We start from the raw sequence: 18,436 nt of genomic DNA, 5'->3' as shown, positions 1-18,436 counted from the left end.
AGCATCCCCAATTAATTGATTTTTTTAAAAAAAAAAAAAATGCATTTTTTTTTTTTTTTCAGAAGTACTGCACATTAACATTTTTCTCCTAAATAAATTCTGGTAAATAACATTTCTGGTAAATACTCCTTTAAAAAGTGTTTTTTGATTATAATTGTATTATTAGTAGACTAGAACATGTGGATATGTTGGCATTCTTACACTATAATGCTGAACTTTGATTTCAATGATTTGGACTATGAGATGGACACTTTATGTTGCACTATATTTTTGCTTTAAAAAAGGATTTCATAGAAATTAGGATTTCATTTGGTTTAATAAAATATAGTTTAATAAAATATTCTTAAGTAAAATTGTAGATTTTTTTTGTGGGAAATGAATAGTTTAGATTAATCGATAAATTAGTCGATAGGTTAATCGAAATAAAAATAGTCGTTAGTGGCTGGCTGGCAGCCATAGATGTTTTCATCAGCTGTTTGGACTCTCAATCTGACGGCACCCATTCACTGCAGAGGATCCACTGGTGAGCAAATTATGTAATGCTGAATTTCTCCAAATCTGTTCAGATGAAGAAACAAACTCATCTACATTGAATCAACTATTCAAGTCACGTAACATTTATTTATATAGTGTTTTATACAATACAGAATGTTTCAAATAAAATTGTTTTTATTCAATATTGTCAGTGCAGTTAAATCAATAATATTACTGAATATTAAAGACCCCTAGAGAGCCTTTGAATAAAAACCAAAAGTGCAGCATTGCTTACCTTATACCTTTTACACCTTCTTGTGCTTGTTGAGTGAAGGTTTGAAAGGTTTTGTCTGCAAAGTTCAGTTTTTTTTAGGTCTGAAGGTCACAAATGTAGTGTCTGAAATGTCTTACCAGGCAATGTTCCATTGTTCCTACTGCAGTTTGCACTCATTGGTCAGTGAGTCGCTTACATGTTAAACCCAACGACTTCAATGAATGTATATCGCAGCCGTAATAAGGAGAAAAGTGCGGTCGGTTTGCTGGGAGAGAGTTGACGTGTAGTATATGGTAATTTCAGGGCACAGCCAACGGTCGATGGTTTCTTATGCATCCAAACTCACCGACAGCGTTGAATGTTCCCAGAATGCACCAGGTGTGCCTTTGCATGTCCCAAACTCAGTGTTAAATATGATAAATCTTAGCTAGATTTGCTATTTGATTAAACACATATCCGGCTGTGTTAGATTGCACTAGGAGATTGTGTAATTATATGCTGATTTTTTTTTAGCATATAATTATTATTGTGGTTGTAATCATCTGCTATTGTATGATGTTCTTTAGTGGTATTCATTTGAATAAAAAATGGGAAAGCGTACGGAGTCATACATCATAAGCGCTCTGATTTTTTTGTCAGCTTGGAAGAAACCGAAAACAATATGGTTTTATTTCCTTTGTAAGAAATGCAAAATAAAGTTATATACAATTTTTTTTTTGCTTGAGAATTTTCTAATGTATACTAACCTACCAAAAAGTATATTTTTGTTTTATTATTCTTCAAAAGACCCTATAAATACCTTGGTAATTGAGTGTAGTGAACCAGTGTATATAACAAGATATTGTGGTATTACCACCCTTTTCATGTGTTATGTACCATGATATTCTATCCAGTACCCTTTAAATACTATGGTAAATTGATAATAAAAACCATTCGGTAGCATGGTAAATATCAAAGTTCTATGGTTTTAGTATGTTATTTGATTCTGTACAGTTTTCTCTAAAATAAATAATATTATTTGAAATAACTTGGTACATGAATAAAGCAATCAGTACCATGGTATTTATTAAAATACTCTGGTATTACCATGTTTTTTAATATGTACCATGATATTCTTTGGACTACCCTTTAAATACTACAGTGCATGATAACCATTCAGTACTATTGTATGTATAAAAAGTACCATGGTATTAGAATTTAAAGTTTTTACATTTATGTACCATGGTATATATCAAAATACAATGGTATTACCATGAGTTTTTAAAAGTATCATGAGTATCCTACAAATGTCATGGTATTACTATTTACTTTATGTACCATGGTATTTATTGAAATATATATTTATACCAATCAGTGCCATGGTATATATCAAAATACTGTGGTATTACAGCGTTGTTTAAAATTGTTTTCATATATATATATATATATATATTAGTTTGCATGCCATGATACATGGATATGATAATCATTCAGTACCATGGTATATAATACTCTACACACACACTGATTTCTTGTAATAAAACAATTAGATTCTAATTAGCATTGCAGTTATTTGCATATGCAGTCATTTACATATGCAAAATGTATTCAGTAGAACTGGGTCAGTGTCACAATGCATTAAGCTTAACCAACTGAATCAGACAAAAGAGCGACTGAACTTACAAAGAGATGGAGAAAGCTTCAAATACATCAGAAGAGAAAGCATACGACAATCTTACCATGACATAATTACCTCCACTTACCTCATGTTGACACTAATCAGATAAACAAGATTAGCTGCTTGTCGTCTAAAGAGTTAAATGATAACTGAAGAAATGCCTGCTTTTTTCTCTGTCTCTCTCGCATGAAGAAACTGCCATGATAAGCAAACATGCACATTCAGTGCTGGATGAGTCACTATAGAGCTAACATCCTCATTGTGAGTTTGTTGTGTTTGAGATGAACTATATATGACCCAAATTATGTGCGGCTATGAATTTGGCCATGTGCATTGAGTGCTGGCTTCTGATGGGCTGAGATTCCTGATGCTGGGAATCGGAGCTCTCCGATTGGCTGAGGCAGGGTACATTTGCATAGACAGAGAGACAGACAAAAAAGAACAACAGAAAGAGAGAGATGTTGGAGGCAGGAGACTCTTGGGAATAATTGATGAAAGATAAAGTGATCAAAGCGAATAGAGAAGATGTGGTAGATGGATACATTTCGCCATCGGGCAGTTAGCGTACGCTTAAATCATGCAGTTTGATACGCTCTGCCTTATGCTGGGAGCAAAAACACACCTGTCTAATACCTGCAAAACATTTTTGTGTGTGCTTGTGAGGTTTTGTTGCATGGAAATGTTTGCCCATAATCGTTCTGGACACACTAGGGGTGCATTTCCCACAATCCTCTTTGCCTATGGCGACCCTCTCGCTCAACATGTGTTAACTAGGTCAACACACATACATAGGATCATATGAAGTAACCAGGCATATCTAAAACCCAATAAAATAGGACTGGGGCTCACAGACCACTGATCTAGATGCTGGATCAGGTCACACCGGGTTCTTCTGCAGGTTTAAATCCTTCATTCCTCTCTATCAGAAGAAAGAGGTTACACTGTGTGAAAATGAAATTTACAGCAACGTTATAGTGTAAATACCCTTATGAAGAAGTACACTTCAACATACTTTGTGAGTACTTCTTATGAAAATCATTTACTTAAAGAATATTCTTAAGTGCAAACCCAAAAATGAAAATTCTGTTATCATTTATTCACCCTCATGTCATTCAAAACCTGTATCAGTCTCTTTCTTCTGTTAAACACAAAAGAAGATATTTTGAAGAATGTTGGTAAACAAACAGTTGATGGTAGCCATTGACTTCCATAGTATAGAATGAAAAATACTATTAATTAATGTTATATTTACAGACACACATGCTATTTACAATTTTTAAAATGTAGGCCTATGATAGTATGTATAAATGTACAATAGTTTATACATTTTATATTAAATATGTATTTATTAAATTTATATTAAATTCTGTTAGTTTACATTTTTAACCCACTTACGGACTTGAGCACATCCTTAAATATAATTTCACAATTGAAAAATGTTGTTTTTGAAATATGGTTAAAGTGTACTGCCGAATATACTGACCATCATTTATGGTAAACGGAAATATACTTTAATGCAATTTCTATTAAAACTTGTATGTCATGTATTTATTTGTAATTATGAAGTTGCAATTTTAAAACTTTTAACTATATAAAATATAATGAATATTATTTAAATATAATGTCAAATGACACTACAGTTGAAATTAAAATCAAGTAATTCATTTTAGTAATTAATTAGTACATTTAGTTATTAAAAGTAATATCAATTATTTTCAAAAATTTACATGTGCTTTAATTTCATGTGCGAAGTTTAGTCAGCACATCAAAATAAGTGTAGCACAACAAAAGATTAAAACAATGTTTTAAAATAAATGTAACTTGACACTTAAAGTGCACTTTTTAAAAGTGTACTTAAGTGTGTTAAAACAGTCATTGAAGTTTATTTGCTTAAGTACGCTTAACTTCACTTAAGTACACTTTAAGTGGCCTTTTATTTAGTTAATATTGTATTACAAGTACACTACAAGTGCACATTCAATACAATTAAGCACACTTCTTTTTACAAGTGTAAATATAGTAAATTCAGTGTTGGTGGTGTTTTAGCTGGGATAAGTTTATCACTAGTATCACTATAAGTTTAGCATGCTCAATGGTTTGGTTATTATTTAGTCAACCTGCTAGTTCCAGCCAGTTGCTAGAAACCAATACGAACAATACTTGAATGTTGAAATGTCCATTTTTAACCCTCCACATCATCATCTTCAGGTGTTTCAGTCTTCAGATACTTAATGGCTGAGGTTAAAAATCATGATGTTCTGGTCAATTTCCTCTAAAGCCATTACTTCCTATTTTCAGTGGTTTGGTACTATCTGAGTGATATAAACAAGCTAGAAAGATAGCAAGAGACACAGCAGGCTTGTGATTTCCATTGCTTCTGAATGTAGGAGGCAGTAATACACACTGACAGATCTAGAACAGCATGAACAGGGGATAGACAGACGTGCAGTGAGAATGACAGAGGGATGTAGGGAAATCAAGGGATGTGTTGCTCCTGCTGTGAACTAGATGGGCCGGCATCATCATTACACGCTGACTGTGAAATGACTGTTCCTTCTGATCAGCAGAATCACAGGCCTGTTCAGAGTAGAGTAGTAGATTACTGTATACTATATGCAGTAAGCACTGTGTGCATACTTTGTTTAAACTGCATGTGAAACAGTATGCATTATACAATGATAAACATTTTAAACACTCATACACTACTTTGTTGGTGCATGACCTCAAAAGTGCTATGAGCACATGCACTCTTATGCCCACCAAGGTTGCATTTATTTGATCAGAAATACATAAAAAATATTGTGACATATTATTAACATGAGATTGGCAGAAACTGTGTGTGTTATGTCCCATTTAAATATATGCATATATTTATAGCACATTGACTGGCTGTGTTTTTTAATAGCTGATGCTGATATGTATATCAGAAAAAATACATAAATTCTAACCCTTTTTATTTAAAAAAATCTTTTGATTAGATTTGAATTCCTTAAAATCAAACATAAAACCAATTAAGATGAAAATAAACTGCACTGGTCCGACTGCTGGTCCATAATATTGTCAGAAAAACACATTTGCATACTGTAAGCTGATTTTAGTATGCAAACTTTGAACAATTATATGGTTAATTTCATTTTATTATTTGCATTTAAAATGATTTCGGTTCACCCTGCTGTCTGAGTCTGATTTTTTGTGGCATAATGACAAATATGCCAGTTTTTTAGCCTGTGGGTGATAAAAAAAAATAAAAAAAAACTATTATTGCTTTTATTTAGACATCGGACATATTAGATGGAGTGAATGAGAGCGGATGTGTGTGTTTGTGTATGTCACCCTGTTCAATTTTAAAAATGTGTGTTCCATAGTTGGCGTTGGCTATAAAGTTTGACCTGGGTTTGACCCAATCCACACAATACTGTGCCCTTACAACCCACGGCCTTCTTGAGGGTTGTAAAATGGCTCTAGAGTTCAGGGTTAGGTTGAGTGCTTTCCGTACCGTTTACGGCCGTTTCAGGCTTTTAGAAGACCTTTCCGTGACCCCGACACTCACCTGCTCCCTCTACAGTTCACCAGCAGTTTTGAGAAACCAACATGTCTGCCAAGTTTAGCCGATTAATTTCTGTGAATCAGTTCATCTGGGCGGTTAAAACTATTCATAGATTGATTTGAATAATGATTGCACAGTCCGTACGTGGAATTGTACACATTCTTGGAAAATTTGACTACTGAATATCTGTGCGACTGTGATATTGTTTAAATATAGATTTCATTCAGTTGTCTCACTTTCTCTGTTTCCCATCCCCCTTCCTGTCAGCTCTGTGTCTCTGTGGTTTGTAGTGAAATCTGGGTCACGCTGCATGATGCTGTAAGTCATCTCAAACGCACAGTGAGACTGCCGATGATTCCTGGTGTGCGCGGGTCGCTGTATTTGCGTAATCCTGCTCTCTGTTGCACTGAGATTTAGATAAGAACTTTTAGAACTTTATTTAACTTTATACATGTGAGATTACAATGATTTCAACAGCTCAGTAAACTTATATTAACCTACTATCAGACGTCACAGAGATAGCTGTGATAAGGTGTGTGTCTTTCTTGTTTCCCTGTTCTTAATATTAACGGAAAAGATTATTTTGTCAGATTATATTTGCACATATATTTATATCCCATTGACTGATGCTGATGTGTATATCAGAAAAAAAATTCCAACCCTTTTTTATTATAGTCATGTATTAAAATAACAAAATGTATTATTTTTGATATTTTAGATTGTATTAAAATCACAAAATAATAAATTGTATTACTTTATTATATTTAATAGATTCTTATATCTTAAATAGAATTTTATTTTATCTGAAAAATGTATTATATTATATACATATATTTTAATATACATATAATATTTTATTTTATTTTAGTAATGTATTACTTATTAGTAATGTATTTTAGCAATAGCATGAAATCATGTATTTTGTTACTTTTATATACTTTATTTTATTGTTATTTCATTATTTTTTTTACATTTTTAGATTTTATTTTCTTTAAGAGAACTATTTTATTTTAATTTAATAATGCATTAAAACAACATTAAATATGTTGTACTGTCATATATATATATATATATATATATATATATATATATATATATATAATATTTCTTGAAATTTAATTACATTTTATTTGAGTACTATGTGAAAATAACATAAAATTATATATTTTATTACTTTTTTATTTTAAATTTAAAAAAAAAAATTTTTTTTAACGTTTTTAGATTATTTTCTTTTATCAGTATATTTATAAAATCAATGTATTAATTTATCTGTTTTTAATGACATTTTTAGTTTTTAATTAAGGTACTATTTAGTAGATTATTCATGTTTTACTATATATCTGATAACCTCAGCAAAACACATACACATTTACGTAGCTATCTATATGAGGACATACCATAGACTTCTATTGTTTTTATACAAAGCTGATATTAATTACTATGGACTTCCCTGATCATTTTGAAAATGAGGCCTCACTCTTTAATTTGTGTGTACTTAAATGACATCTCTCTTTCTTTCTCTGTAGAGGACGGAGGTGAGCGCTGGTGTCTGATCTGTGGGGACCGGGCATCCGGGCTGCACTATGGCATCATTTCCTGTGAGGGGTGTAAGGGCTTCTTCAAACGCAGTATTTGCAACAAGCGCATCTACCGCTGCAACAGAGACAAGAACTGCCAGATGTCCCGCAAGCAACGCAACCGCTGTCAGTACTGTAGACTGCAGAAATGCCTTCAGATGGGAATGAACCGCAAGGGTGAGCGAAACACGGCCACACACACTCACTCACACACGCACACACACACTCACACATGCACGCACGCACACACACACACACACACACGCACATTTTCAGCTTTTGTTTTGGAATTTCTCATGCTGCTGTGAATTTCTTGACAAAATGAACATTTAATGAAATATTTGAGTTGCAGTGTGAAGTGAGGGAGCAGCATTGTGACGTGCTCATCACACTAGTGTTTAAAAGCTCTTGAAGTTTTGACTTCTAGATGAAGTTCTCCTCACTTTCTCTCTGTCTTTCTCAGTGTTGTATTGATAACTATGAGGATATGGTGCGGATCCTGTTGGGTCATGGAGCGACTGTCAACGCTCAGGACAATGAGCTCTGGACGCCACTTCATGCTGCAGCAACATGTGGACACACAGGCCTCGTCAAGATCCTCATCCAGCAGTGAGTCTGCGTGTGTGAGTCTGGGTTGGGAGTGAGAGAGAGAGTGTGTGTGTGTGTGTATGTTTGAGTCTGTGTCTGTATGTAAGAGTCTGTGTGTAAGAGGCTGTGTCTGTGAGTCTGTATGTGAGTGTGTGTCTATATGTAAGAGTCTGTGTGTGTGTATGTGTGCAAGTCTGTGTGTGTGTGTGTGTGAATCTGTGTGTGAGAGAGTCTGTGTCTGTATGTGAGAGTCTTTTTGTGTGTATGTGTGTGTGTGAAATTTTAATGATTTTAATGCAAAATAATGTTAAATGTGACTGCACCTTAACTCTTTTTTTTAAGGTTAAGGTGCAGGAAGCTTATAAACTCCAATACATTGAAAAAAAAAATGTGTAGGATTTAATTTGATTTCAATACAAAGAAACAACAAGTAGCACATTGAACTGCAATGTAAACGTGAACATTTGAAATAGTATTTTCTTGTAAAACATACTCTAATAATCGTTTTTTTAATTTATAACTTCGAAAAGTCATTTTTACAATGTGTAACTCGAGTAGATTAAATAACTGTAGTTCCTCGAAATATCGTAAGTCTCAGTGTTTCTTTAAAGATGTTCTAATAGCTTTTTTTAATGTTTTTTTTTTAGATAGCTGATGACAGCAAAGGGCACGAACTGAGTCTTTTCTGTGTACCGAAACACTACGAGGAGCATTTGGACAGTGTCATTATACCCAATGGCCTCATTAAGGACAGGTGCGTTTAACTGATGAGCACGACTTTAATCTGTAATGCACAAACAGTATCATTGCTTTTCTGTCTTTAATACAGGATTGTATTTGGTTGTTACGGTGAGATTGGGAAGTGTTCTTTTGTGAAGCGATACAGTTGTGTTATTGCCGTGGCCGTGAAATGCCCTCGATAGTAAAAGAGCCCTGTGTTCCCCCTGTTTAGTTAATGATGTTAGTGCAGTACGAGAGGCATGTCAGTTGAATTTGGCTTTCCCGTTTATTTGTTTAACAAATTTCCCTAAGAACCTCTTGACTGACATTTTTGGCACGGCTTCAGCCAGTTTTAATGAAAGCATTAATGTCTAAACACTCTGCCTTTCAATTCTGATTTTCTCTGCAGGACTGAAAGGTTGGCCAGAGATATCGTTCGGGACATGGGCGGGCATCATATCGTGGCCCTTTGCGTTCTGAAAGGAGGGTACAAGTTCTTTGCCGACCTGATGGATTACATCAAGACGCTGAATCGAAACAGCGATAAGTCTGTGCCACTGACTGTGGATTTCATCAGGCTAAAGAGCTACTCGGTGAGTGCCAGCTTTACTGCTCTCCATTCCCTGAGCCTTACACATTCATACTCAACACTGACCGATAAATCATTCCAGATCTAGATGTCTGCTTTCAGATTATTACTGTATATAACAATGGAGCATTTTATTAGCTGTGCCTTTGACTTGTTCCTTACAGGAATGACAAGGGTAAGGGCAGTTCACCTGTAAATGACAATACTGTCAATATTTACCCAGTAGGCACGTTACTATTACAGATTTGCGCAAAACTTTGGCGATATTTTATAAATGTCGATAAAAAAGTATTGCGAAATGACGGCGTTTCCGTTAACCAGTGTTATGCGACTAAAACGTAACCTTTTGCCTCTCGCGATAAGTCATTGCAACGGATTTTGGCTATATTTATTCAAAGGAGGCATATGCGTGTATCTTTATAGAAGCAGCACAGAGAGCCGCTTCAGAAACGTGTGTGGCACGGCTGGAATAAACCAAGCGGCAACCTCCCGCTCTCTCTCGTGAAGCCAACACGGAAGTGACTTAAACTGTAATTCGCTAGAGGCTGGCTGCAAAAGGGAGTCAATCCCATAGACTCCCCATGTTAAAATGCCCAACTTTACAGCAGAAAAAAACATGTTTACAGCCTGGTTCAAAAAATGATTTTGGTCTATATAGCTAATTTTGCTGTGAGGGGGTGAATTTTTTTTTATAAGTCATCCGTTTAAATTATATTAAGCCTTAAAGTTCTGCATAATTAAGGGCTTGGCCACTTGAGTGACAGGTGGATTGCCACTGCTGTCACCACCGCCGAGCTAGGTGGGCGTGGCTTCACCAACCTGCTCCCGTCTCTTCGCCCATTTTCGATTATCCGGGAGTGACGCGCGGTGACGAGCTGCCAAGATGGCGACGGCCGGCTCCGCCCACTTTTGAGCTTCAAAAACACTCTTCGGAAATCTACGGGTGACGTCACAGACACTACGTCCATGTTTTTATACAGTCTATGGAATAAACACAAGCCACAATCAGCTTCAGTGTTTGTATCCGAGCCACACTGTGCCGCAGACGTGTGCAGTGTAAACTGTCTAAGCATTAATGATGGTGACGTCACAGACACTACGTCCATGTTTTTATACAGTCTATGGAATAAACACAAGCCACAATCAGCTTCAGTGTTTGTATCCGAGCCACACTGTGCCGCAGACGTGTGCAGTGTAAACTGTCTAAGCATTAATGATGGTAGGGAAAGCCCCTTATACTGGAGCGCGGCCATGTATGAAGTGTTTCTTGGAGGTTATAGTACATTGAAGAATAATCATGTGACTTTTTACATACGCCATGTGACCTGTAAATGCGAAAAAAAAAAACCGTTTCCATTGCTAGTTTTTCCTTTTTCGCATTGCCTGAAGAACCAACCACCTCGTGCGAGCGTAAAAGCATTTTTGTGATATATGGGCGTTTTTTGCGAAATTGACGCATTTCCATTAGGCGTATTTTCAATTCGCAATTTCAATTTGGGCAATTTGAAGGGTAATGGCCTACTGTCATGTCATTCAAACCTGTATGAGTTTTTTTTTTCTTGTGCAGAACTGCTTCAGTTAAATTTCAGTTATTTGGAAAAAATAATAAATTGAGTTATAAACCATTCAGTTATCAGCAATTTTCATTGTATAGATAATTTTTTTTATTTAAATGAGGTAATTAAAAATGTAATTGACTACCTTTACTTCATCTAATGTTATCTTTAAAGTTGCGATGAAATGGATGTAGTGACAGATCTTTTCTTCCGTATTGTAATGTACTGTATATCCGACTGAAACGCACTATTGAAAAAGAAAAGATGAAAAAATATATGAATGCACTTTCCTCGAAAATGGATTTGAATGCAAGCTTGCAGTTGATCAAAGAAGCACGTAGAAGTTCAATAACTAGCATTTAGAAGATTGATCGATTGAATTTACATTTCATGTCGACTTTAAAAACAGTAATAGGCCTAATATAATGACATAAAATGATTATCGGTTATTTTATAATTTTATGCCTACATTTTTACTGTTTTATTTTTTGACAAAATACTGTAGAATTTTATTAGCATTTATCAGTGTTTATCGTTTAATTAACATAATGAAAATAATTGTTGGTTTATTGATATTGGCCAGAATTTTAATATATTCATAGTATATTCACGATGTATCCATAGTATAACTAAAAGTTCATCCACCTAGAAAAGTAGTTCCACTTCATGATTATTGAGATGACTTCAAGACTCAAATAATACAGTTTTGTACCAAAGAATTCATATAGGTGCTTTAACAGAAATACAAGCTGGCCATTGACACAGTGCTCAGAGAGGCTGTTGATAGGTGGTTTTGAACCCATGACATTAATTGAAGGTGTTTATTTTCTCTTTTGTTCTGCTCTGATTCCTCCTCAGAATGACCAGTCTACAAACTGTGTAAAGGTTATTGGTGGAGATGAATTATCTGCCCTTACTGGCAAAGTGAGTTTTGATTTGAGCTTTGCATCTGCTTTTGTTCGGTTTTCTAGTTTGACTCTATTTAAAAGTTTAAGGTCTGTAAGAATGAATGGTTTTGAAAGAAGTCTCCTATGCTCACCAAGGCTGCATTTACTTGATATTACAATTTAAAATAACCGTTTTCTATGTGAATATATTGTAAAATGTGATTTATGTCTGTGATCAAAGCTGAATTTCCAGCATCGTTACTCTTCAGTCTTCAGTGTCACATGATCCTTCAGAAATCATTCTGATATGCTGCTCAAGAAACATTTCTGATTATTATCAACGTTGAAAACACACATAAAACACATGCTTCATATTTTGTGCAAGCCATGATTAATTATTTTTCAGGATTCTTTGATGAAAGTTCAAAAGAACAGCATTTATTTGAAATAGAATTTAGTTGTGAAATTATAAACGTCTTCACTGTCATTTTTGATTGCATCCTTGCTGAATGAAAGTATTTATTTAGAGCAGGGGTGGCGAACGTCAGTCCTGGAGAGCCGCAGCCCTGCAGAGTTTTGCTTCAACCCTAATCAAACACACCTGAACACACTAATCAAGGTCTGAAGGGTTACTAGAAAGCTACAGGCAGGTAAGTTTTAATTAGGGTTGGAGCTGTACTCTGCAGGGCTGCGGCTCTCCAGGACCGGAGTTCGCCACCCCTGATTTAGAGAGAGAGAGAGAGGAAAAAAATCTGTACTGACCCCAAACTTTTGAACAGTAGTGTGTATATACCTCGGAGGTGTCTAATGTAATGTTTCTCTTCTCTCTTTTTCCTCCAGAATGTGCTCATAGTTGAGGTGAGGTTCATTTTTGAGTCAGTATACTTTCATGTCAGATGTGTGTTCACACCAGCTTGTGTTAAATGTATGTAGTGTACTGTGCAATGAAAATACAGATGTTGTAAGCAAATGAAATCTCTTTTTGTACCTACAGGACATTGTAGAAACAGGCAGAACTATGGAAACACTGCTCAAACTATTAAATGAATGTCATCCTAAAATGGTGAAGGTTGTCAGGTAAGGCATGAACATCTTCGGGAAGAATAGTTTTTAAACAGCTGTGTAATAAGCACATTTAACATTTAGAGATATTTCTGTGAACATGTATGGTTAAATGGCCTTCTTTTAGTGTGTATATATATATATATATATATATATATATATACAGTATATATATTAGGGCTGTGCAATATATCGAAATTATCGAAATATCGCAAATGTACATATCGCAAAATGCATATCGCTACGGTTTGCAATATTTGGGGCCATGAACAAAAGACAAAGAGAAAATAAGTAGCTTAAATACGAATCAGTGCATATTGAATTCAAAGAGTAAATTCTAAGCAGTGTTTTATTTTTCCTTTTTATTATTCAGTTCCTAAACTCATGCTAAAATGATTACACTAATGTTAAAATGGCATTTTTATGTAATGCTCGAGTAAAACACATATACCGTTCACTTTCAGAAGCTATTGTGGGGTGCTTTCTTATTAGAATCAGTATCAGAATGAGCTTTATTCACCACTTAAGTGTGCGCAAACACAAGGAATTTGTTGTGGTTTTACAGGAGCTCTTGATACATACATACATACAAATATATATATCTCACAATATTTAATGTCATGTAATTTCAGTTTACTTGTGAAAAGGACACCCAGGAGCTCAGGATATCGTCCAGACTGTGAGTTCCTTCATGTTGTTCATCTTTGAATTTGATTGGATATTAAGAACAGTTTGTGCTTAATCCGCATCACTTAGAGAAATCAAAAACCCTGCATTTATGTAGTTGTATGTATTATCCATCTCTCTGTGTTCAGAGTAGTTATGCAATGCTTTTAGACAGAAAGCTGATAAGCTCTTTATATCCATCCGTCCGTCTATCCTCCAAGCACAAATGTGCTCTTAACTTGCACTCTAAAGCCGAGCGCCGAAGTGCTTCGAGTCAGTTATCAAGAGGATGGAGAATCATTTAGCTGTTTAGCAGTGAAACACTACCGAGGGCGGCCCAGTAATGTCCTCTACAGGGGGACCACGAGCTCTGCTCGAATGCAAATAAATAATGCAACCAACCACCAACAAAATATTAATTAAATTCACCAAAAATGTCACAATGAGATGAACCTGCTTTTGAACAGGATGAAACATCACATCATAACATCTTAATTCTATTATTGTATAATTATATTTTTTCTAGTTTTTTCTAGTCAATATATTGAATAATATATTATGTAATTAGTTATATGAAAAAAAAGGATGTGCTTAATTGTCATGAAAATAATGGAAAAATTCTGGGCTTTCGTTATGCAAAATATAACTACCCCCCCACATTTCTTTGAGATTCAACTGAATTAGTTCATGCTGTGAACAACTGATTGGAAATGTTCCCTGATATTTCCAATTAGCTGGTTATTATTATATCATTTTATTTTCAAAATACTTTTTGGAATGTGTGTAATTGTCATGAAAATAATATTACATAATTATAACATCGAATAATGTATTATATTATTTATTATTTATTTTTAATCATATTTTTTGGAATATGCTTAATTATCATGAATAATGCAAACAGTTTTGGACTTTCTTCATGCAAAAACAAACACACACATATATATATATGTTTGGTATATATATATATATACAGTGGGTACGGAAAGTATTCAGACCCCCTTAAATTTTTCACTCTTTGTTATATTGCAGCCATTTGCTAAAATCATTTAAGTTAATTTTTTTTTCCTCATTAATGTACACACAGCACCCCATATTGACAGAAAAACACAGAATTGTTGACATTTTTGCAGATTTATTAAAAAAGAAAAACTGAAATATCACATGGTCCTACGTATTCAGACCCTTTGCTGTGACACTCATATATTTAACTCAGGTGCTGTCCATTTCTTCTGATCATCCTTGAGATGGTTCTACACCTTCATTTGAGGCCAGCTGTGTTTGATTATACTGATTGGACTTGATTAGGAAAGCCACACACCTTATATACATATATATATATATATATATATATATGCCATTCAAATTTTGGGGTAAAATTACTTGCATTTCTTGCATGACTTTCAACTGAATTAGTTTATGCTGGCGGAAGACTTATTAGAGATGTTACCTGCATTATATGAATTACCTGATTATAATTAATATTATATAATAATTATTTTTATTCACATTATTTGGAATGTGTTTAATTATAATGAAAACAATGCAGAAGAGCTTCCTTTCTGCAAAATATAATTATATTTTTCTCTTCCGTGTGCATGTTTAAATGCCTTGTATTCTTTGTTTTTAGATATTGGATTTGAAGTCCCTGATAAGTTCCTGGTGGGATATGCTTTAGACTACAATGAATATTTCAGGGATTTGAGTGTAAGTGTTTTGTCCTGTTCTGTTCTGATTGAATTGTGTGCTCTGCATAACTTGGTGTATATTGAGTGCAAGTTGTGCCAGTTTTGTATATTATTTGTTTGTCTGATCTGAATTATTTATTTACACCTTCTCTTTTTCTTTATATCTTTCAGCATATCTGTATATTAAGTGACAGTGCGAAAGAGAAATATAAAGTATGATATGACACCCAAGTGCTGGATGCATGAAGACAAAGATCACTGTGAACTTTTTTTTGCTTGTTTTGTTATTGTGAAATAATTTTTCTACATGCCATCTGAAATGATTAATGAACTCATGAAACATGGATTCCCAAAGATCAATGATCACACTTTAGTAGGAATGTGCCGATACGAGTATCGGTACCGAACGGTTCACGGGGATATTTCCAAATGGAAGTGATCATCCCTATCCTCTTGGAGTGAGCAGGGCACGTGCGTGCCATTATATATGCCTTGTCCAAATACACATACTTGTGGTCTTTGCACTTGACCACTTGACTACTTCTATGACGTATTTCCTGTATTATAAGTGTTCAAGTGAGCATGAAGACCACTAGTGTGTGTACAACTTTTCATTACCTGATGGGACACACTTATAGTGTTGTAAAAACGCTAATTGTTTACAGTTTTATTATTATTTTCAATACTTTGCATTTTAAAATCAGCTTCTAAATGTCTGTTCAGTAGTCGCTATAGATGACACAATTTAATTAAGTGATAAAAAGCAGTTGCAAATGTTGTACAAAAATAAATATACTCATCTTTGCAGCAATAAAATGTGTAGCACTTTGTTTTACTGCCAAATTATATGTAATATCTTATTATTATTCATATTTAACTTACATTGGAAAGGTTTCCGTGACCTCTCGTGAGATCTACGATTTATTTCCAGAACATGATGCATGATGGGATACACTAAGCCTCGAATAGCGCTCCGGAGCGGTATTCGAGATAGTGTGGGTTTAGTGTGCATTAAGTGTACTGCGCTTTGGTATTTTTAAGACCTGGGACAGTCTTGCGCACTTACTTCCTGTCGCAGGCACGCGCTCTCAAGTGTCCAAGACCGCAAGCGTGGGTATTTGGACAAGGCGACAGTCGTTTGGAATGCAGTTGGCAAAGGGAGCGACGTAATTTCCTCATTATCTTCAGCTGGCATGTTCCCGTGACAACACAGCACATTTTAACAGCACAGCACAATATACATTTTATATTTTAAAAAGTTTTATGTATATTCATTTGTTGCTAAAAGTTGCTGAAGGATGTTGTGATGACATTGCGTGATGACGTCATTACGTAATCACGACGCAAAATTGTGTCGAATCTCAGCAAAAACATGTATATATTTTATATATGTTCATTTAGATTTGTTCGTAGCAATATAAATGCATAATATAATATTAAAATATAAATGACTATTTTTAAATCCATTGAATTATCGAAAACGTACACATTTTTGAACGATTACGATTTAAGTTTTATACTTTAAAGCAGTTTATTAGTAGTTAGTTAGTATGCTGCACTCTAAGAAAGTAAAAAACAATGCACCGTCTACTGTGTTAATATGAAGGAATGTTCTGGATTGATTTTTGCACCTGCATTTTTAATTACGCATTGCATTTTGTGTTTTCGGGTTACAACGGATAACAGATAATGTCCTGGAAAATTACTAGCACCTTTTCCATTTTTCTGCATATTTTTCTTACAGTGTACTAACTCATCAACAGTCGCAGGTACAAGCTACTAAGTGTCTTATAAATGAAAAATAACTGTATTCAATTATTATTACTATTAAATTAAACAATTGCAAATAGCAGCTAACTTAATTCCTGTAACGCGTGCACTGCAAGGCATCTTTGGATTCCTCTTTTTGTGTACTGTAAATGGTAAATTGGGCCTTTTTATGGTTTGAGTCACTTATCAAAAGTTGCTAAAAGCTGCCAAAAAAAAAAAATCTAAATTTGTTGCTAGGTGCTTTTGGAAGAAAAAGTTGCTAGGGTAGTCTGAAAAGTTGCTAAATTTAGCAACAAAATAGCTGAATTGGCAACACTGACCATAAGGTGCAACTCGAAGGCTTGTTTGAATCAAAAAATCCTTTATTGACACTTTTCAAATATCAGAACGGCCTTTGTCTTACTAACATTTGCAAGTTAAGTTTTTGTTTAAATCTACTAATTAAAAACAAACAAACAAAAAAAAACAGTCCTGACAGCCGTTGAAAAGGGCTCGGAATCCTGATTGGTCTATTCTGATCAGCGCTGAAAAGAGTAACAGGTACCACGTGACAGCATCCTCTCTGTTTCACTGAAGACCGTTGACACACAGATCAAAATCTATCAAAGAATACTAATATATATGTCTAAAAGGCCACACATGTTGAGTAGATTTGAGATTTTAGGAGAGGTGAATATTTAGGCATTTAAGTTTTTTATCCCCCCCCCCCCATTGGTGTATATGGTATGGAAAAAAATATAGAAAAAGCATAAATATATTTTCTTAATTTTCTTTTGCAGAGATGAATAATAAAAACATGAGAAATATGAGCTGCTGTGCTGACACATAACACAAAAAAACTTACATTACAAGAAAAAATAGAAAAGTATTAATTCGGACCCGTCGCACCTGACCAGGCCGCTAAGCCCCGCCCATTTCAGAACCGCGTCATACGGCACGTCATGATTGCGGAAGTGGTCCGGCAGGATTATTGCAGCGTGAATCTGCTGTAAAGCAAATCAATTTCACTGAGGAGTTGAATGAGTTTGACTTGAAACCAGTCAGTCCGCGATGGCAGCTCTTAAATACGCCGGAATGGATGATACAGACAGTGAAGACGAGCTTCCTCCCGGCTGGGAAGAGAGGTCCACTAAAGACGGATGGGTTTATTATGCCAAGTGAGTGTTTGACACACACGCTCACTCACATACACACGCTCACTCACATACACACGCTCACTCACTAACTCACACAACACACACACACACAACACACACACGCTCACTCACTCACTCACTCACACACATACATACATACACACGCTCACTCACTCACTCACACACATACACACACAACACACACACACGCTCACTCACTCATACACACACACACACACACACAC

The 18,436-nt window shown here is 34.9% G+C and overlaps 3 protein-coding genes across 3 annotated transcripts in view; all 3 read left to right on the top strand.

The window, feature by feature from the left end:
- LOC107570647 (hypoxanthine-guanine phosphoribosyltransferase-like) overlaps nt 1–8,003 on the top strand; it is a 22,383-nt gene extending 14,380 nt beyond the window's left edge. The window contains exons 4-5 of the mRNA XM_016256899.1: nt 7,479–7,706; nt 7,993–8,003. Coding sequence (XP_016112385.1) covers nt 7,479–7,706; nt 7,993–8,003 — 239 coding nt within the window. The remainder of the gene's footprint in view (nt 1–7,478; nt 7,707–7,992) is intronic.
- A 5-nt stretch (nt 8,004–8,008) lies between these two features.
- On the top strand, nt 8,009–15,617 carry LOC107570646 (hypoxanthine-guanine phosphoribosyltransferase-like). The gene is made up of 9 exons (XM_016256898.1): nt 8,009–8,152; nt 8,765–8,871; nt 9,247–9,430; nt 11,841–11,906; nt 12,710–12,727; nt 12,864–12,946; nt 13,564–13,610; nt 15,228–15,304; nt 15,457–15,617. Exons 1-9 carry the CDS (start codon nt 8,009–8,011, stop codon nt 15,502–15,504), a joined length of 774 nt encoding a protein of 257 aa, XP_016112384.1. The 3' UTR covers nt 15,505–15,617.
- A 2,374-nt stretch (nt 15,618–17,991) lies between these two features.
- The window catches only part of LOC107570645 (WW domain-containing oxidoreductase-like), a 39,928-nt gene continuing 39,483 nt past the window's right edge, over nt 17,992–18,436 (top strand). Inside the window, exon 1 of the mRNA XM_016256896.1 lies at nt 17,992–18,212. Coding sequence (XP_016112382.1) covers nt 18,106–18,212 — 107 coding nt within the window. The 5' untranslated portion in view covers nt 17,992–18,105. The remainder of the gene's footprint in view (nt 18,213–18,436) is intronic.

The sequence above is a fragment of the Sinocyclocheilus grahami genome, unplaced genomic scaffold, assembly GCF_001515645.1.
Source record: "Sinocyclocheilus grahami isolate Dianchi unplaced genomic scaffold, SAMN03320097.WGS_v1.1 scaffold1487.1, whole genome shotgun sequence".
NCBI lineage: Eukaryota > Metazoa > Chordata > Actinopteri > Cypriniformes > Cyprinidae > Sinocyclocheilus > Sinocyclocheilus grahami.
The sequence above is the reverse complement of the archived record's forward strand: the minus strand, read 5'-3'. Positions and strand labels throughout refer to the sequence as shown.